The sequence below is a fragment of the Stegodyphus dumicola genome, chromosome 4 (genome assembly GCF_044657685.1).
Source record: "Stegodyphus dumicola isolate Sdum_Otavi_A_Nest chromosome 4, ASM4465768v1".
Lineage (NCBI taxonomy): Eukaryota > Metazoa > Arthropoda > Arachnida > Araneae > Eresidae > Stegodyphus > Stegodyphus dumicola.
In genome coordinates this window covers 153,590,576-153,610,382 of record NC_140771.1, presented here as the reverse complement: position 1 = coordinate 153,610,382, position 19,807 = coordinate 153,590,576, and the positions used below count along the sequence as shown (strand labels likewise).

General features: G+C 31.0%; 1 protein-coding gene across 6 annotated transcripts in view; it reads left to right on the top strand.

Annotated features, from left to right (window-relative positions):
- The window catches only part of LOC118191120 (regulating synaptic membrane exocytosis protein 2-like), a 231,493-nt gene that overhangs the window by 166,587 nt on the left and 45,099 nt on the right, over window positions 1-19,807 (top strand). For all 6 annotated transcript variants that reach the window (XM_035361922.2, XM_035361915.2, XM_035361928.2 and 3 more), the window contains exons 10-14: window positions 4,270-4,400; window positions 5,843-6,011; window positions 10,183-10,357; window positions 13,896-14,178; window positions 17,184-17,344. In XM_035361922.2, the coding sequence (XP_035217813.1) occupies window positions 4,270-4,400; window positions 5,843-6,011; window positions 10,183-10,357; window positions 13,896-14,178; window positions 17,184-17,344 (919 nt within the window). The remainder of the gene's footprint in view (window positions 1-4,269; window positions 4,401-5,842; window positions 6,012-10,182; window positions 10,358-13,895; window positions 14,179-17,183; window positions 17,345-19,807) is intronic.

Genomic DNA, 19,807 nt, shown 5'->3' with positions numbered 1-19,807 from the left:
CACAGCTGCAGAAGCGTTCGAAAAGGATTCTGGATACTCATGGAGGTAACTTCGAGATCTTACGCTGAGTACCACGTGCTATATGTTTGTCTTTGATTATCACGAACGGCAAGAACGCTTTTGGTTACCTAGTAATAATAAAAGTCCATTAATAACTGATTTTCGAAGGTTTAAAATGGGGGATTTTTTGAAAAGGTTAGAGGACTCATACAAAAAAAAATTGACAGAAAAGAGTGATGAAAAATTCAGAGAATTTGTCAACGGCGTGCTCTTAAACGGAATCCAATCTTCAGTTGTTGTAACTTAAACAAAGTCGAAGATTTTATAAAGTATTTTAGCTGAAATGAATGATAGAAAAGTTTAAAAATGGTGAACAGTTTTAAATGTTGCAAAAGTTCAGAGTTAAAATGCTCCTATGAAGTGATTTAAGCACCAGCGTAATGAAACTATAAGCACATTTAAGGAGATGTTTGTTGAGTATGACAATTATCTTCATAAAAAAATGTGCATATATATATATATATATATTCTCTCCTAATTTAAGCTTTAGTCTAGGTTTGATATTATAGCATCATGTATATTAAGATAGCTAGCAATATTATTAGTTTATGTTTATTGGTGTATAAAGCCTCGTTTAAACGAGGAGACATATCTCCAAACAAGCATCTGTGCAAGTCTGTGGCGCTTGCGTCAGTCCTTTTACACAGGAAACATATCTCTCGGGAGCGTGAGATACATGTCTGCTGCGCCTGCTCCAGAGTCGTGATCAATCTGCATGACGAGATACATTGTCGCCGAAGAGAATATTTGGCAACAGCCAGTGAAATTGCGTATCGAAATCATGTGTCCGAAAAGCAACGGCGGTTTTCTCACCTCTTAGCTGAGAATAGCGGCGATATGAATAATATATGGCGCGAAGAATTTAGAGTTTTTGTTATTATTTTAACAAACTCAATTTAGGATGCCGTATTTGTTTCGGATCAAATTTTCCGATTGATTTCTTTATAAATAGAATATTTTTTCACCGTGATACAAATAATTTGCTACTGTAAGCTATAAAGCGATGTGCTTTTTAATCTAATTTATTAGTATTAACTAAATATGCTGGAATATTGTTTCCGGATTAAGGAGATACCGAGAAGTCTGGCAAACAAGAAACGGTTTAATAATAATATTTCCGATTTTCTATTTTTAATGACTTTTCAACTTTTGGGCTAGAAAACTAGGGCTAGCTCGATGGCTTGGCGCATTAACGAAAGTGTAAATTTTCCGTTCACAAGCAGATTGTGAGTTTGAATATAGTTGAGTTTTTTCTGATTTCTTTCACTGAAAATAGATGTTTTATTGTTTCTGTAATTCTGTAGTTAACGCTGTTAATATAAAAAATATTAAAATTTTAACATGTAACATACAGTAATAATTTTACGTTATTTTATTATTATACATAAATTGGTATATCAATAAATTATTTACATTATAATTTTATATCAATTATATAACTATAATTATTAGAATTTTATGTTATCTATAAAATGATAAAATGTTTCCTGTTTCCTGTGCTTGAGAATATGGCATAGGATGAATCTACTTATCAACAATGTGTGCTATATTTTATGATATATATGAAGTAATAGGTTTATTTTCTGCTTTTATATAATGATAATATATAGACATCAGATTTTAATAAAACTGGATTATCATTTTTAAATAATTAGGTACCTATCAGTAGTCTATCCTAGATCATATTTATATTTTTTATTCGTTATGTTTTACCGGCATAAGTGTTTGTGAATGTTTATGAATGTTTTACCCACCAATCACGTTTTTCTGAATTTCCTTTGTTATTGGATCGCTTCGAGATATTTGTTTTGTGTGTGTGTTTGAAAATAAATTCATTTAAAATCAAATCGAAATATTTTTTATCATTTTTAATTTGGATTTCATTCAAATATACGAAAGATACAAAACGCGATCAGTTTTTTAATTAGTTTTCTAATTTTCTAGTTATTAGTGTTTTTATAGAAAAGGTCAAATTTCTCTTGGAAGGGTCAGCCTTTTACCATGCAATCAACAGTAATTTTACTTAAAAAATTTTATTTTTGGTTACGTTTCTATTTTGTCTGTGTAATTTTTATTTTTATATTTTTAAAATTCAGATAAATTTTTAATACGTTTTACATCCATAGTGTAAATTCCTTTTCCTAAGAAATTAATTTTAATAATTTTAATAATTACAAAAGTTTTTACTCTTCATTTCCAAAAGAATAATCGATATTAATAATTAAAGTTTATATATATATATGTATGTATGTATGTGTGTATGTTATATATTGCAGATTTAGACTGTTAGCAAACTTAGATGTAATGATGCTGAAGGAACAGTTATATATATATATCAGATATAATAAAATACTATGGCACGTTAGGAAATTATTGGCAACCTCAAAATTGACTATTCTAAATTTTATGTTCTCCCCTTAAGTTCATCTTTTCCCCCAAATTTGAGGTCTTTCCACGATCATATGATCTTTACATAACGTTGCTTGCAAAGAGAACTAAAACCTGAAAATTAACTAATCGCAGCTTAGCTCTACATATGCACCTGCCTAGTATAAATACTGCTTCGGGAGCAACTACGTCATTCTTTTTCAACGTCTCCCGTGCCCTGCAAAACATCTCTTCACTGCTATGCTTAATTGTATCCCTTTTGCTTTTTACCTAAAACCCGTGTACATAAAAAATATTGTATTGAACTATGGTCAAAAAATATTTTGTCTCCAAAAACATGATTGGATGTAAAAGGAATAAACATTGCGAGTATTCAGTTTCTTCAGTTTTGTTCTTCAGTTTTATTAGCTTCGTCTTCATGCCTTCACCCTCAGCCATTACGACTGGCGGAAATTAAAAGTATCGGGTTTCTTCGATCATCGCCTCGCTTCCAGTAAAATATCACATAGTATATATATAATACAAACTTGGATGTAATGATGTTGAAGAAACAGTTGAGGGTATTGAGCCATAGCGACAAGCAACACTTGGCATTCTAATTCATGCCTATTTCAAAACATTAATATTTAGGATAGCTTTGTGGTGAAAAGAGAAGCAGCAAGCAGCAGTCTACCCAGGCAGAGCAGAAGTGCAGAAAGCAAGTGTTCAGGATGAAATCTTAAAGCAGAATTAGTTTCGGTTTTCAACGCATTTAATTGGATAACTAATAACGCTTTAAAATTATTATTGGCTGTTTGAGTTTTAGTTCCATTTATATCACCAGCATTATGTAAGACGCATATGACATGGATTAGTCTCAAAACTAAGTAGTTCAGAAAATGATTATTATTTTTCGAATAGAGAGGAGAAATACACAAATTAAAATTAAGCATTAATGGTCTACTGCTAATTTAAATTATAATTTATAGTTACATATTTTTATCTTACATGCATATATATATTATATACGGATGTGAGATCAAAAAAAGGTTTTAAAATGCAATATATATTACATTAATTTTTTTTTATTTTATATTTTTAACTATACAATTTTTATTTATGTTTCGTATTTTTTGTATTTTTAATGGCATTTTTAATCACTGTTACTTTCTCTCTGCCATTAAGCCTTCTATTTATTATTACTATGATTATTATTACAACTTATTTAAAAAAATAAACCCTGAAAATTAAAGGCATTGGAAACTTTGCAGATTTATCTGCTTCTAGTGAGATCGAAGGAGGTTTCCTATTGGATGCAAATCGCGTCATCTCCTTTAGCTATTCTGATTTCCTCAGTAGCTCAGAAGAACTTAGATACAAAATCTCTCTGTGTAGATGAAATTTTTCAGGAGACATATCTGCGAGGTAGACTTGTTCAGAGATATGTCTTCTCGTGTAGACAGGCCTTAAAAGATTCCAGAAAATTAAGCAAAGTAAAAATCAATCTCTAAGATATTCTCTCAGGAATTCATTTCTCTTTTGCTCCACTTTCTGCGATTCCGTCAGGTCCGAGAATGACGTGATTTAAAAGATACAACTTCCATGAGGTAAAATATTAAACGAGTTTTACATTTAAAATACGGTTTCAGAACATCTTACAGACTCTGTGGGATAGATAAGACTTGGTAATTTTAATTTAAATTGAAAGATTTGATGTATTTTAGCTTAATACTGTACTTTCTGTTTCAAAGGTTCATCTTGTATTCAGTACTTGCATTAAAAAACTTTGTATTTTATCATAATTATTTAAATTTTGTATTTATTTTGTTTTCGTTTCCCTAGGTCGGATTATGGTACGATCAGCAAAACTATCAGCTAATTGTGACAGTAGTATGTGCAAAAGATTTGCCGCCCAGACCTGATATGTCGCGGAGGAATCCGTACATAAAAATCGTCCTTCTACCAGACAAAAGGTTATTTGTTTTCATTGCTGTTTGTTAAATGCTTATCACTCATAGTTTAGTTATATTAATCGCTACAAATTAGCATCATTTAATTAAATGTATATTTTCAACATGATTTCTGTTCTTTGTCCTCTTGCATTCATAAATTGTAATTGAACTGTAGAATTTCAGCGAATCTGACTCAAGCGCCTTTTTTTCACATTTGTATTTCAGAAAATTGACGTTTGTACCATTTTGATTATATTAGATTTATGTAAAATTATGTTTTACAAAACTTAAAATAATTAGTTTTCTCCTATTTGTGTAGCGTTAAATTTAAAACTTACATCGAGCTCATGTAACTTGTATTGTTAGTTTCATTTTAATTTACTAGCAACAAAAAGATAGTGCAAATTTTAAAACTGCTGTGAAGTGTGGAAAAAAAGGGGATAAAATCTCTTTTTCAGGCATCGATGAAATTATACATCATAGCCTAGCTTTTGTAGCACAATGAACATACTGAATTTCTGGATCAGATGAACCTGCAGTCTTAATACTGATGTTAACTCAATAATATTAATTTTTACTAAAACGTGCATTATTTTTTAGACATAATGATTTCTTTTTTTCATGATATTTTCTCAAACTTATTACAGTGAGCATTTTATATGCATCAGATATAGAACATACTCTTATCTTTTTCAATGAGATTTCTATATTTGTGTAATAAAAATAATAATTCGGGTTTCTTTTTCTTCTATGCTATCTACAAGATTCTGTCCGTTTTTCTTCAATATAAATGTATGCACTAATCATTTCAAATGCATAATTGTTTGGCATCTAACCATGCGAAGACAAAAAAGTATTTAATCATATCTATTTTCCTAAAGTATAAACATGTCTTAGTACTTTCCTAATCTGCTGAAGAAATCTGTGCAGTGATCCTTGAGATTTCATTAAACTGAGATTTCATATGGCATAATTGTGAATAAACAGATCAGCAGTAGCATTTACTGTAAGAGACACTGCATTTGTTGAGTTTCCACCTAAAGTAGAGATACAACTAATCAACACATTTCTTAACCTCTTCTGAAGTCATTTAGTCCAGTTAATCATGCCATGATCATTCTTTATTGCAGTAGTAAAGAAAACACTTTGAGAGCAGGAAGAACCTAAAAGCTTCTTTTAGGCTTCGTAAGCATGCTAGTAAAGAGATTCCTTTAAGTGTTATAGTTTTTATTTGTCTGAAAAAACGCCAGATACCCAGACTGATTCATTTCCGTGCTTTGAAGAATGTAATAAATAAACTGCATGCAAAGTAATGAAAAACCTGGTAATTTATTGATTGATATTTGTTTCAAATAAACAGTTATCCCAATTAAACAAGGGTATTTTTAATCAGAATCAGTTGATCTTTTATGTGTTTATTTATTGAACTGCCTTGCACCTAATCTTGTTCTGTTGTTCTGCAGTGAGAAAAATAAGCGTCGTTCAAAGACGATAGCAGAGACGAATGATCCGCAGTTTAATCAAAGGTTTTTCTTCCATCACTTGAGGCAAACGGAGCTGAGGAGAAGTGCTCTTCAGATCAGTGCTTGGGACTATGACAGGAGGAATGCATTCAGTGATTTTTTAGGAGAGGTAATAGGATCCATTTTCATATCTTGATCTTTGCCTGTATTTTATTTTAATTTTGTCAAATGTAATCAGGAAAATGCTCTTAATTTCCTAGTTGCGAATAATATCTATCATTATTATCACTTTGTAGGAAGGAAATAATATAAAATATATCATAAAATCTTGTAAATGAAGCCTGAAATTATTTTGAAATATGGACTCATTCAAGAAACATTGAGATTAGCGAGTGCTTCAGTTTAAAGGTTTTAAGCAAAGACGGAAAACAACAGAGGCGGAGAACAAAAAATAAATAAACGAAAATAAAGGAAGGCAGAAATAAAAGACCAGAAAATTAAGAACAAAAATTTCATTAAAATATAAAGATTAGAATAATTAAGTAAAATTGAAAAAGAAGAAAACATGAAACTCTTCCCCCCTTCAGTATTAGCTTAAACTCTTAAATCATCGTTTTTAAATGTAATAGCTATGGTCTTTCTTTATATCCCCATTTATGTAATATTAATAATCCTACTGTGTGATTCTTTTCCCTAAGATTTTTTATCACTTATTTATATTTTAGTTTTTTCGTGCTTCGACTTTCCTTTTCTTCAACTAAGTTTTTCATTCCATCTTTTAGTTTTCAGTTTTTTTTTTTTTTTTTTTTTTTTTTTTTGTAATTGATCTTTTAACACTTTTTCTCCTCAATTTCATTTGAAATTCCTTTTTTAACTCAATTGTTTTCTTGCAGATTTTCAAAATAAGCACTTTTTGCCACATTGAAAGATTAGCTGTGAGTATCCTCCTCAGTCCAGCGCTTGCTGACATTTACATGCACTATTCTGAGCTCAAATGTTTTTAAAAGATTTTGTTTCGTTTTGTTGTTGTTGTGCTAAATTTTTTATATTGAGATCATTTTCCCGTTTCATTTGTTTCGATTTCGATTCATCCAACTATTAAATTCAAATCGAAAGACGAATCAAGCAATAATTTTCCTTTCCTTTTATTATTCATCTTAAGCGAGCGTTGTCTTCTTATCAGTTTCTGAAGAGGCTATCGATATCAGTTATTTTACAAATTTGATTGCTCAAGAAACGAAATGAACTGTACTGCTGTTAGATGCAGAACTGTGAAATCCTGAGTGGGCATATGATACCTGTTGCACGCTTTGATAGAGAAAAGATAGTTTCGTATGAGACCGTTGCTAAATGAGTAGATGATTTAGCACACAGAAAGAAATATTATTAATTTTGCATTTCAGCATGACTCTTAGAGTACGGAAATTATCCGTTTTATGATTTTTATAATATAGTATTATAATGCAGTATTGGTAATTTTTCAATGTGACAGGAATCTTAAACCCTCTTACCAGAATTTTGCACATCGCACATCAAAAAGCAAAAGTCAGATTTAAAAAGAAAAAAAACAATATCAGGTCTCTATTATATTAGTGTTTGACTTTACGACGAAAACAAAATTACTATAGAAAATAACTCTGTACTACCTTAATATAAATGTCTGAATTTTAATTTTAAAGTCAATGTTTTTTAATAAATTAAATAATAAATTTCAATGTTTCTAACGTTTTCAATTTTAAAATATTTGTTGCATAAAATAAGCGAATGTATGAATTTTGAATGTCTAGGTTGCAACTATATGTGATAATCATGAAACGATGTAAGATTGAACTTAATTAGATATCATACTTGTATTACTCCTGTTTAACCGTCTTTTGCTTTGAAGAAGCACTAAACAGAAAGCTAACTAAACTTCATTTAACTAGGGTAAGAGGTAAAACGTAATTAAAATATTTATTAAAACTGCAACTTGTAGTACAACTAAAATTTAATAAAGACTAGCCAACGCTACTTTAGGGCTTTCAGTAATGAAATATTTAAATATGTATAATACATAATCTAGCTTTTACTACCAAATAACGTGGCTCCAACTAATAGAGATGCGAATCATGTTTTCTAAAAGAACAAAATTCACTGGCCAAATCCATGGGATGGGTATGTAAGAGGCTTATCGTCACAGGCTAATATTGGATGGTTAACATAGCACTGTCTTTAAACTAGAAATTTTTTTGCTATTTGAATTCAAAATAATTTGCATTCTGGTGACTGACTAAAAAAAAAAAAAAAAAAAAAAAAGAAGGTGAAGAAAGAAATTAAATAAATAATTATCATCATTTTAAAAAAGCTTATCAATATTAGTACACCTTATCAATTTTTAAATAAATTTCATAATTTTATTTTAGTGCTGAATAAAGTTCATAACTTTACTTTTAGATATTTTGAGTAGCAATAATAAAACAGATTCAATAATTTAAAGGAAGTATTTTCTGTATTCTGGCATAATTCCAAAGTAAGGATTTTGTTCGTTTTTGAGCAATGTGTGTATAAAACATGGTTAAGAAACAGAAATATATGTGTTTACAATTATACTATAAGAGTATGTATGAGTCAAAAACATTTGCTTTATTTTTTTTAATAAATTATAAAGACCTAAAATTCCCATGAAAAGTTTCATGATGATATTTTCATACTTAAACAATAACCCAGATTTATAGCTTTCATTTGTCGCATACTCGTCTTAGATCCCTTAAATTTTCTAATTCGGATTTAATTATTGAGAAATTTATAACTTTTTTGGTCAGTGTGTTTTCACATGTATCTATCAGACTAAAAGAGTTGGATTTAAATTACATGAACTTTTGTTATAAAAAGAGTAGTAAATAAATCTCTAACAGTTAATCCTTTATTAGCTGATCACTTAACCACAGTTTTGACTTCAGGAAAGATTATCCCAAAACTCTTCCGAAATGTAAATTCGTATGTAATTTCTTATCTTATTTCTTTTTCCTTATCGCGTGCTATCATGGTGTATTTGGAAACGCGTCTGGTTAGCAATCAGGAAGTCAGGAGTTCGAATCTTGGCGAAGGCATTGCTTATTCTTCATGTTTCCTAGATTCGAAAAGTTCTAAATAGCTCTACAGTTGACGAGGGAATTTCCGCCTCCCCCGCCGCTCTTTAAATGGAGAAGAATGTCAAAGTATTTTCTCCCCCAAATCGCGTGCCTTCTTGGTGTAACTGGAAGTATAACCAGCTATAGCAATCGAGAGGTCCGAAGATCGAATCCCACGGGAAGATTTCTCATTTTTCATGTTTTCTGTTCTGATAAACTTAATGAATCTATAAATTTTCTTGAAGTCTTTCACGTTGGCAAAGCTTATTTACTTTAGTTTAAATGACATTTGTTCCGATCCATTTTTCAAAACTTTTAAAGTTCTAATACCATATCTTCGTTTTTTAAAATTATTTCTTGTTCGATAGATAAGTTCATAACTATGATTACTGCCTTTTTTTCCCTATGTATTCATTTTGTCTTTCATATTTAATTGGTTCTTCATTTTCTCCTCGCAACAAAATACTTTGCTTCTTAAGAGGAAGGGCTGATGTTAGTCGCTTTCAAAATCGATACAGTTTAATTTAAAACAGACATTAACCTAATTTTTTGGCCTAAGTTTGCACTACTCTGACATGTAACTCTTCTCTACACGCTATATTAATTATCAAAATTTCGTCGTGAATGAAGTAATCAGTCATAATGTCATGAAGTATTCAGTAACGATGTTGATATAAAACTATTTATGATGATAGAGAAAATATCAAATATATAGATGATACTTCGTTTTGGCTACTGGTATTCTTTCTTCTAAGCTCACTAATATCTCAGTGGATACGACTGCTGAGCATTCGTAATTTGATTCAGATTTCGGTTTCCAACGAAAGGATTAAATGTATCGCAGTTTTCGTTGTTTTGTGTTGTCTAGCGCACAAGCCAGTTTTACTTAAAAAGACATTTTTCTTTGTTATCTAATCTTTCCTCTTCGAACATATGATACAAAATTTGTACTCATGCAAGGACGGCATCGGAGCACATGCAAGCAGTGCGGTCTATCTGGCAGCAAAAAAAGACTTACTATCCACAATATACTCATCTCTTTTTTTTTTCCTGATGTTAGGAAAAGCATTAATGCAGCTCTAATTTCAAGAAATATTTTGCTACAGACAATTCGTCTGTAAAATTCTTATTAAAAGTAGCTCCTATAAAATTCTTAAAGTAGTTTAGTGCTGATATTCTATGATATGTATGTCCCAGTTATTGATAATGGATAATTTTATGTCTTTAAAGGTCGTTATCAGCTTAGGAGCCGTATCACTGAATGACATACCTCAGTGGTACACCTTATCAATGCATCGAGATGAAGCTAAAGCTTGTCCAGAAATAACGCCTATCTCGCCGACTGGTAGCAGATTGTCCGACGAAGAGTTGTCCGATTACGATGAAAAGTTTTCTGCGCACACAGGTTTGTCGTTTCTTATCTGTTTACGATTCTCATGTCTATCTGTCGACGACGAAGTTAAAAAGTTCTTATAATAACTTAAACTGAAATGTATCTGTATATGTAGTAAAGACATTAAGAAATTTAGAACTAATTTTTCACAAAGACCAAAAATTGAAATTCATAATTAATAAATTTCAAATAATCCTATAAATGCAAGAAAGAAAAAACTTTTAAACAAGCAATAACCCAATTAAAAAAATTAATGAAATTTAAAGAAAAAATAACATGACAGAAGAGGAATTCAATTAACTTCAATGCCACTTCGTCAGGGGGGGAGGAACATTGAAATTAATTGAAATCTCTCTTCTACAAAAATTTTGCTTTTCTGTACCAGAACTAGCGGATGAACCATTTCAATGTATTTTAATTATAATAGTTTCTCCCGAAAATTCTGGCCATTCCCCAAAGCAGGGAAAAAACAAAATAAATTCTAATTAGAATCTTATATCTTAAATAAAGAGAATTCTATTTTATTTAAAGAATTGAAAACGTTAAACGTATAGCATATAATCCAAAGAATTTAAAACGTTAGTGAAATTATAAGACTTAGGTGAAAAGACTTAATTCAAACTCACAAGAATTAAAAACTTCGAGCAATTTCATTAGACCACAATCTAACTAGGAATATCATTCCAGTAGTGACGTACAGGTTTGCCATTGACATGAAGATTTTTTAATTTTCTAGCAATAGTTCCTTTACTTCCTTTTTCTATCTTTTACTGTAATTTTAAATAACGATATTAAAAAATCTTGTTATTTAAAAATTATTTATAAAAAAAGTTGAAAAATTCAACTTTTTTCAACTCAACAACAATGCATTTTTCTACTCATATCTACAAAGCAACTATTAAAATCCTTTATACCACATATTTACCACTTACAGTAGCTGTCAGAGATGCAAAACTATTCATTCGCTATCTTATTGATCAAATAAAGGTACGTATAACTAGGACTGCGGAAAAAGAAGTTACTAAATTTTTACATGTTATTGGGCTGTCTGAAAAGTCATGACGCATCTTTTCTATCTTCTTCATAGATCATTTTTTTATGTAAAGAACAATGATCGGTCAATAGTATATCCCTGTTCCGTTTGATAAATTTTTACTTTATTTTAACGAACTTTAGAATTCCTCATTTACAGCATAGTTTTATCGGCGAAACGCCAAGCAAGATGCTGATTTACAGTCTCATCTCAATTCAATGTTATACGAAAGAAATTTTGAAAAGATCGAAACAAGTGAAGGTCTGAGGGCACAAGATCAGGTGAGTATGATACGCTCATCCAAACTCCAATAATTTTTGTCAGTGGCCAAACTTGCGTGTGGTGTTGTTTCCAGGCTCCTACCAAGCTTCCTACCTCCTACAAATCATTTCGAATGTATGCTGTCGCTAACGAACAATCTCAACGAATCCATCCTCCAGAAACTTCCAGACCTCATTAATCATATAAGAATTCCATTCCATCCCGATAACGGGATACCAAACACACGTTTGATCCCCTGACAAAACATATATTGGAGTTTGGATGAAAGGTGTTGCTATGTTTATTACACTCTCCTGATCTCGTGCTCTCAGACTTTTAATTTTTTTCGATCTGTTCAAAATTTCTTTCATGGTTATAGCATTCAGTTCAGAAGAGACCGTAAATCCGCCCTGTTCATCTTTTCACTGATAAAGCTAGGTTCTTTTCTGAATGAAAAATTACGAAGCTCATTAAAAGAAAGCAAAAAGGTATCGCACAAAACCAGCAATATTTTACTGACTGTTCATTGTTCTTTACATAAATAAAAAGCCTTTGAAGAACATAGAAAAAAATCAGTGACGACTTTTTAGACAACCAGATAGTCTCCTATTACAGACTTCAAACTGTCACAATATTGGAAATTCAATGAAGCCCCTGTTAAAGAGAATAAGATTAGTATTCGTTCAAGATAACGTATAAGAAGATAATAAAGTACATGACAACGCCTGGATCTGTAATTATGTAATCAAATTAATTAATCCCATTGTCCCTTTCCTACTGATAAAAAAGACCAACGAATATCTAGAATTAGATTTTTCCACGGTTTTTCAATTGATGGTGTTTCTATGGTATTTGAAGTTGATCAACGTAATCTTTTCAGAAAAGAGAGCAATGACCCAGCATATCTACATTCCTTTAGGCCACTGGTTTTTTGCTAGTCATCGACAAATAGTCCGAGCACATCACTGCAGCGGACTCCGCCTGTGCATTGAAAAGTTTGAAATTATCAGCTCATATCAATATGGTTTTGAGCTCTACTGCACATGAAATAGACAACCTACACTTCTAAAAGTAAGTCAATAATACAAATAACGGCAGCACTGTTTATGGGCCTCAGAAGAGCATGAGTTTTTCTGTGTCTCGAATATAAACCCCTGAAGCTAGCGTTCGTGTGACTATTCAATAGAGTTCATTGCCGGATCCAAAATTTCATGTTCAATATTCTAACATCATTCTAGTTAGTTACATAAATTACTTAATTGCTGCCTTATATTAATTAATTCTTTACCTTCGTAGTCTCATAGCTAATTTTCCTCATAGCTTTTATCATTATCGAACGATTTTTTTAGATGAAAAGAATTTTTGACTCGGCATGTCATTTATTCTTTTTTTAAATTTAAATCTAATGCTTTGAAATGAAAACATTAAATCTTATCGGTGTTGTTAACCATTATATAAATTTTTGTTTACGGTGCCCTTTTTCTTTCTCGAACAGAAATTAGAAAGGTTTGTCAATCTTATAGTAAACGTGTAGAGACATTTAGGTTACTTCAATAGGGAAGACTTGAAAAATGAGCAATGCCCTCGCTGGGACTCGAACCACGAACCTCTCGAATATGCGCCGAGCGTGCTGACCATTACATCAGGAAGGCATGCTAAGAAGGCGGGAGGAATACCTTATAAAAGATAGACAGGTTTCAGGTTTTAATGCTGATCTAGTGATGTCTTTATGTGTTGTCCAAAGGAAGCATGACTGAAAAGCAACGCAAAAAAATTAAAATCAATTAATAGTTCAATTTCGTCAAAATTATATTTGGCGAATATAATTGCTGGTGTAAATAATTTTCACCCATCTGTTTGGGTACATAAAACATTTAGGCTCCTCAAAATATTAAATTTTTAATCAAAGTTGTTTTTGTTTAATTTTGTTGATCAAAATTTTAAATATAAAAGTTTTTTACTGGGAATTAAAATCGTAACCATTGATCTCCAAATGAGGGCTTTGATTACTGACAATCTTGGGCGATTTCTGATATTAATTATCTGTATTAAAATTTATCAGGATTTATAAAAACAAATCTTAAAATGTTAAATGTTCTGTTTGTTAAATTTCTCTAATTTGAATCCAGCTTGTACCTAAATTTTATTCAAAATGAAACTAATTATTACTATTAGTACAACTATAGAATAATAGTTATATCCATCAGCTGAAATATGTCTTGTACTAATATTAATTACATCATGTGTTTGTTTCAGAGCGCCGTATAATGGCAGTAGATTGCAGCTCCCCCTTCTTCGAAGAAGATGGACGAAAACAGACTGGCCTTCCAATGGGTATTACACCCACATATCCTCAGACGTCCCCAATGGGTGAGCGGTCACGCTCCTTGGCGACTGCCTCACCTATGGTCGAATACCCCCGAGGTCGTTTGAGAGAGACTGGTCTCGAGAACAGACGTCGGTCGCGATCCATGGCCGACCCTACTTCTAGAAGAACGCCGGATTACTCTTCTAGGTCACTCTCGCCTCCGGAACTGAGGTACAAAATATTTGCAATGCAATATTGCAAATAGAATACTTAGTTTCGTCTAAAGTAAAAATTGGGTTAACAAAGTGTCCATAATTGTGTACTAAATTCCACGAGATGTTTTGGTCCTTGACGGTGAACACATTCAAACGAGGAAAAATATTTATAAGGAAAAGTGTTAAATAATCAAACTTCTGTAATAACCGGTTAATTTCTCACTTAAACTCTAGAATATTTAGCCATATTCTTCTTTTTAACACCGTCATATAACATTCTATTACGTCCAATATGTAGCAGCTTGAATTTGGTTCTTACTGTTATCATCATATATCATCATACCAAGACACCTCTAAGCGGACATCAGACATCCGTTGCTCGATGGATAATGGCTTATACAGTATTATATTTTGCTAAGTAAATTCAAAATTAGAATACAAACATGTACAATACTAAACGCAATACTTAATTTTAAAAAGTATGATACTAAAATTAGAATATGAATTTAACGAAAAAAACTAAAATACAAAAATGAAAATTAAGTTCAAATATCAGAAGAAAGATAGCCAAGAATAGTGATAGTTTTGTAACAGAGAATTTTAATTTATCAGTAGAAGTTTTCAGGTTTAACTCAAACTTTTGCATCTTCGCCTCGATATAATTCGATAATTAAGTCAACTTTGTTAGCGGATTAGCTTCTTTCATTAGCACTAAATCTTTCATTATTATGTTATATGTAGTTATCATCTTGGGTTGGTCTTTCCATTAAATGGGGAAAATAATCCGAGACCTAATGTTTCTCAAATCTGCGAAAGATTTTAAACTATTTTCCATATGGGTAAAAGAAATTTTAGACATGAATAAGAGCTTGATTATCTCCTAGGTCCAAATTGTCCAACTCTGTGGCTCAAGTTTGCCTCGCAAATCATCATATAATTCTTCATAACCTTGTTTTTCTTTCGTATAAACAAGAAAAGAGGATATTTGTGGATTCTGTGTAAAAGAGCGCTTTGCCTAGGGTATCATGCTGTCTTAATCAAGCCCAGGAATGTGTCGCTTCATATTGTCGTCTACTGGGATATTTAATATAAAGTAATTCGTTTAATGAAATGGCTGGTTATGAAAGCGCATTTACATTACAAAGATAGTATTCAACTCGCATTACACAGCTTACTTTTCTTATTCTTCTCGTAAATGAATCCAAGAAATTGGTTCCAGTCCTAGAAACTTCTGTCCTTAGGACTACACATGCAAGCGGAATATCAAGTATGATCTGTTGTTCTATTTAATCGATTATAACAAAGCGCTCGAGGTCACAAATGATTTGACTAGCGTAAATCTATTCGACTTCTAAAGCACTTCGTACGTTTACAGATATTTCTTTAGCTGGCTTTCGGTCATTAATTACTCACAACTTTTGCGACAGGAATGAAATTCCCATTTCAGATTTCACTTGAAAGTTAATATATGTCTGCATAATAATTAATTATGCAACGTAATGTTTCTTTGGCAGAATCATTCCGTGTTTTGGTCCTCTGGAAGTAGGTTAATCATCCTTAGATTCACAACGCATTTTGTCCGGCAAAAAATGAATTTGGGAATAGAATTTTACTATTTGAATTCAAGTTTTTACCAGACTTCAAGATTTGTATTATTTCACTCAATCTAAGAATAGCATTTAAGGAGATGTTTAAATTTTGGATGATCTTGAAATAAAGCATAAACTACCCGTTTACGTTATTCTTAGAATCCTTTTTCCTTCAAGTTTAGCAGAAGCTTTTTCTTCCAAACAAACAAGATCGAGTACTCGTATTATTACATTTGCAAAGTGTTCCTCACTATAACAACGTAAAATTATACCAACAAGGTTTTCAGTACCTTTACAGTATTTCCATCGTGGCGGTGTACTGATATTTATTTTAATTTCCCGTACATATTTCGAAACATAAGGCCTTCCAATCTTTGATCAAACTTCTTATTCAGTGAAGGAGAATTTTTGTATCACCATAGCAAAATATATTGACATCTGCTTTTTGAAACATTTAAATATTCAAGTAATGCTTCCTTTTAGCAACTTTAATGGCACCTATAAGCTGTAACAGAAATAGTCAAAGTTTCTTGTGCGAAGACACACAAATAATTGGGGGGGGAACGTATTATAATTCCTGAAATTTAGATATTTTTTAAATTTAAAACTCTATTGCTTTTTTAATTAATAACCAATTACTGTTTAGTTTAACTTCCTTAATATTTCCCTTTGAAATACGGATTCTGTGAAAATGTAGCGTTACAATTTTAAGATTGCATTATTCAAATTATTCAACAAGTATTCATAGCCACAGCTTTTATTTATAGTGAATTTAATATACTTCTGAATCATCAAGCAATTTTTGCAGTCATTTTACATTCGAAACACGCCTAACGGCAAAGCCAGTTTCAAGTATAGGTAACACAGACAGCCACTTAGGGCGCTGATATCCGAACGACACTAACTAAATCACTCTCACGAGCAACAATGAATAAAGACATATTCTATTTAGAATTTTTAATATGTTCAGTTTGTAAGCGCTGTACCAACTGTACTGATAGCATAAGGTGCCGAATCTTTGAGTGTAATAGAATTTTTTCTTCCGTTGTTAATCAGTTGTTCATAAAGAGGACAGTTGATTGGATTGGTAAGCAGTAGATAAACAAGAAGCAAATATCGCAATGCAGTTAAATGTACTTATTTTCAAGAAATTTCAATAGTTCAATGTACTTATTTTCAATGTACTTATTTCGCAATGTACTTATTTTCAAGAAATTTCAATAGTTCGATAGTTCCATTAGCTTTTAAATTGTAATTTAAATAGCTAATGCAAGTGTTAGCAGGAACTAGGTATAGAAAATTGCCATTTAAAAAAAATTTTATTCCCTTAATTGAAATTTTTTTAGCTTTTTAAAGATGCATGGAATTTTTGTGTGTCTCTTTTTATTTATTTATTTAATCTGTCCGTTTTTACATTCTACGTTTACTTCAGGCCGCAGTTTCAGCCAATGCCCCGCCCCTCCAATGCTCACCGTCTCCTACCCCCACCCAACAGTTTCCGGAAGAGGCAGCTACCACAGGTCCCCACTCTTCGTTCGGATTTGGAAGAACGATTCTATAAAGCTAGAAATCCGGCAGCTGCAACTTCCTCAGGTAAAATACACTTACTTGTATATTTACATACTTTTCTGCATATAATTTTTTAAGTAGTTTATTGTTTATACGCTTTTTAAGCCAAGCCGCTCTAGACGGTATAATAGTTAGCGGAGGCTGACTGCAAGTCTAAAAGCAAAAGTGTAAATTCGACTGCAGCAGAAAACTTAGTTGGATGTGTGTTGTCTTGTAGTCGTTTGTAAGTATACCATGAGTCTTTTCTGTAGGTACCCTGGACGACGCTCCCGGAGATAAGATCGTTAAGATATATATCTATCTGTCCCTCTCTCTCTCTCTCTCTCTCACTATATATATATATATATATATATATCTAAAAATATTTTAATGGAATAATGAAATGAATAATTTCAGTGGAATCTCTTTCAATGGAATATGGAGAATTTACTATTTTTTTCACTATTTATTTTTTCATTTTACGGGTTTTTTATTTTTCTTACTATTTATTCATTTATAAATTTGCTAGTTTTATTTTACATATATATAGTTTTTATTACAATCAAAGAACTTTTAATTTTGTGCATTTATATTAATATCTTTAAATAGGAAATGTAAAGAAAACCGTTTTATACAGGGTGTACGAAAAAAACCGACTGCTGGATTTATTTCATTAACTACTAATTTTTGACACTTATTACATTATAAAGTTGCTGAAAATAAGGCAAAGAATTTTATGAAAACCGCTTTTGCATTGGAGTGGAAATTTTCTGTAAATATGAAATCTAATTTTTCTATACATTTGCTATAGAACGCCCAAAATGTAAAATTTTCAGCAAATAAATGTTACCCTCAAATTTTATCAACTTGTATCATTTTTCAGTGTTTCCCATTAAACTATTTTGATTAGATTAAATAGTTGCTCATTTCAACGATTAATGGCTCCATATTGGCTAAAAAGCGCTCTTATTAATTTTATAGCTGTTCCAATGAAGTAGCTTAACAGTCATATTTCCTCAAATTTTGCATTTAACAGTACGGAATGTTTTATATTTAACTTTAAACCGGAACGAGCATCACCTTAACTTGACTTTTTTAATGGCCACTGCATATAAGTTAAATTTTTATTTTACAGAAGTGTTATATTTCAGTTTAGAAACTATTTTCATAAAATTCCATACCTTATATAGGAAATTTTATGTATGGGAGGACTTTATCAATTATAAAGTAAAGTATTTAAGAAGGTAAAAATTGTAGCCACCTTTCTTCGAAAAACATGTCTAACTTATTAAATTTACAGGATGAATCCTAATGGTTTCGGGGATTTCAGTATACCTCAAAATTCTATACGGAAAAGGAGACAGTGTTTTTGTTAATTGTAGGGGAAAGAAAAATGTTCTAAATTTTTATAGATTTTACAAATTTTTTGTGCGTCTGTTCTTCTGATACAGCAAATATCTACATTAAAATCCAGCTCGCTTGTAATCCATACTCGTTCCACTGTTGCCTGTTCCGCCTGAGTGATGGCCGAAATAATGGGTTTGTTTCGATTCCATTAAATCTTGCATGCACCAAACCAGCACAAACATCTAGTCTTTATCATTACTGCAAAGGAAAAATCATATGATTTTGAATCATGTAATTAAACCAAATTGGGCTAATTAACCATTTACCGCTTCTTAATTTTTATTTTTTATTTTTACCTCGATTAATTGATTAGTATGTTACTGTGTTTTAAATCTACTTAATTCGTTTAACATATAGCTTACTATTTTTATTTTTCTTCGATCAATTGATTTGTTTTTTAGTGGTTAAAATTACTTAATTCGTTTAGCATATAGCTTACTTTTTATTAATTTTACTTGTAAATATTCAAATGTTGTATTTTTCTTCTTTTTCAAACATTTCATAGCACCTAAATATGCTTATGTTGAAGTTTTCACGGAGCCACAATTTTTGGTAACTTTTTAGCGTCCGTACTTCAGTATTAAAATTCCTATATAATTATCGAAATGTATCAAGACAAAAACCTAAACTTAAATTCATTAGCGTGAATCTACCCAAAATATTTTAAGAATAAAAAAGGTTAAAGATAAACCTGATCCATTTGTATTTAAACATAACCTTTATAAGTATTAATTTTATGAATTAGTTGGACAAGTATTCAAATTATTATTACTAACATTAATATTATTTATTTATGAAACTGAATTTACTTAAATTTGAAATTAAGAAAATTTTATTTTTAATTTTAAATTATAGCCGCTTTAGATGCATACAAAAATGACATAACACAAATAACTAGTCCATTAATTCATCCGGACTGCAGAAGTCAATAATTTAAATATATGCAATGAAAGCTTAATTGTAAAACTGATTTATGATCATACACATCATAAAAATAAAACCTTAATTTAACGTTTCATAAAGTGTAATTGCAGTTTTAAAATTTCAACGCTTACTACTCCTTTTAAAAGGATTTCATATTGTTACGAATACATTTTATTA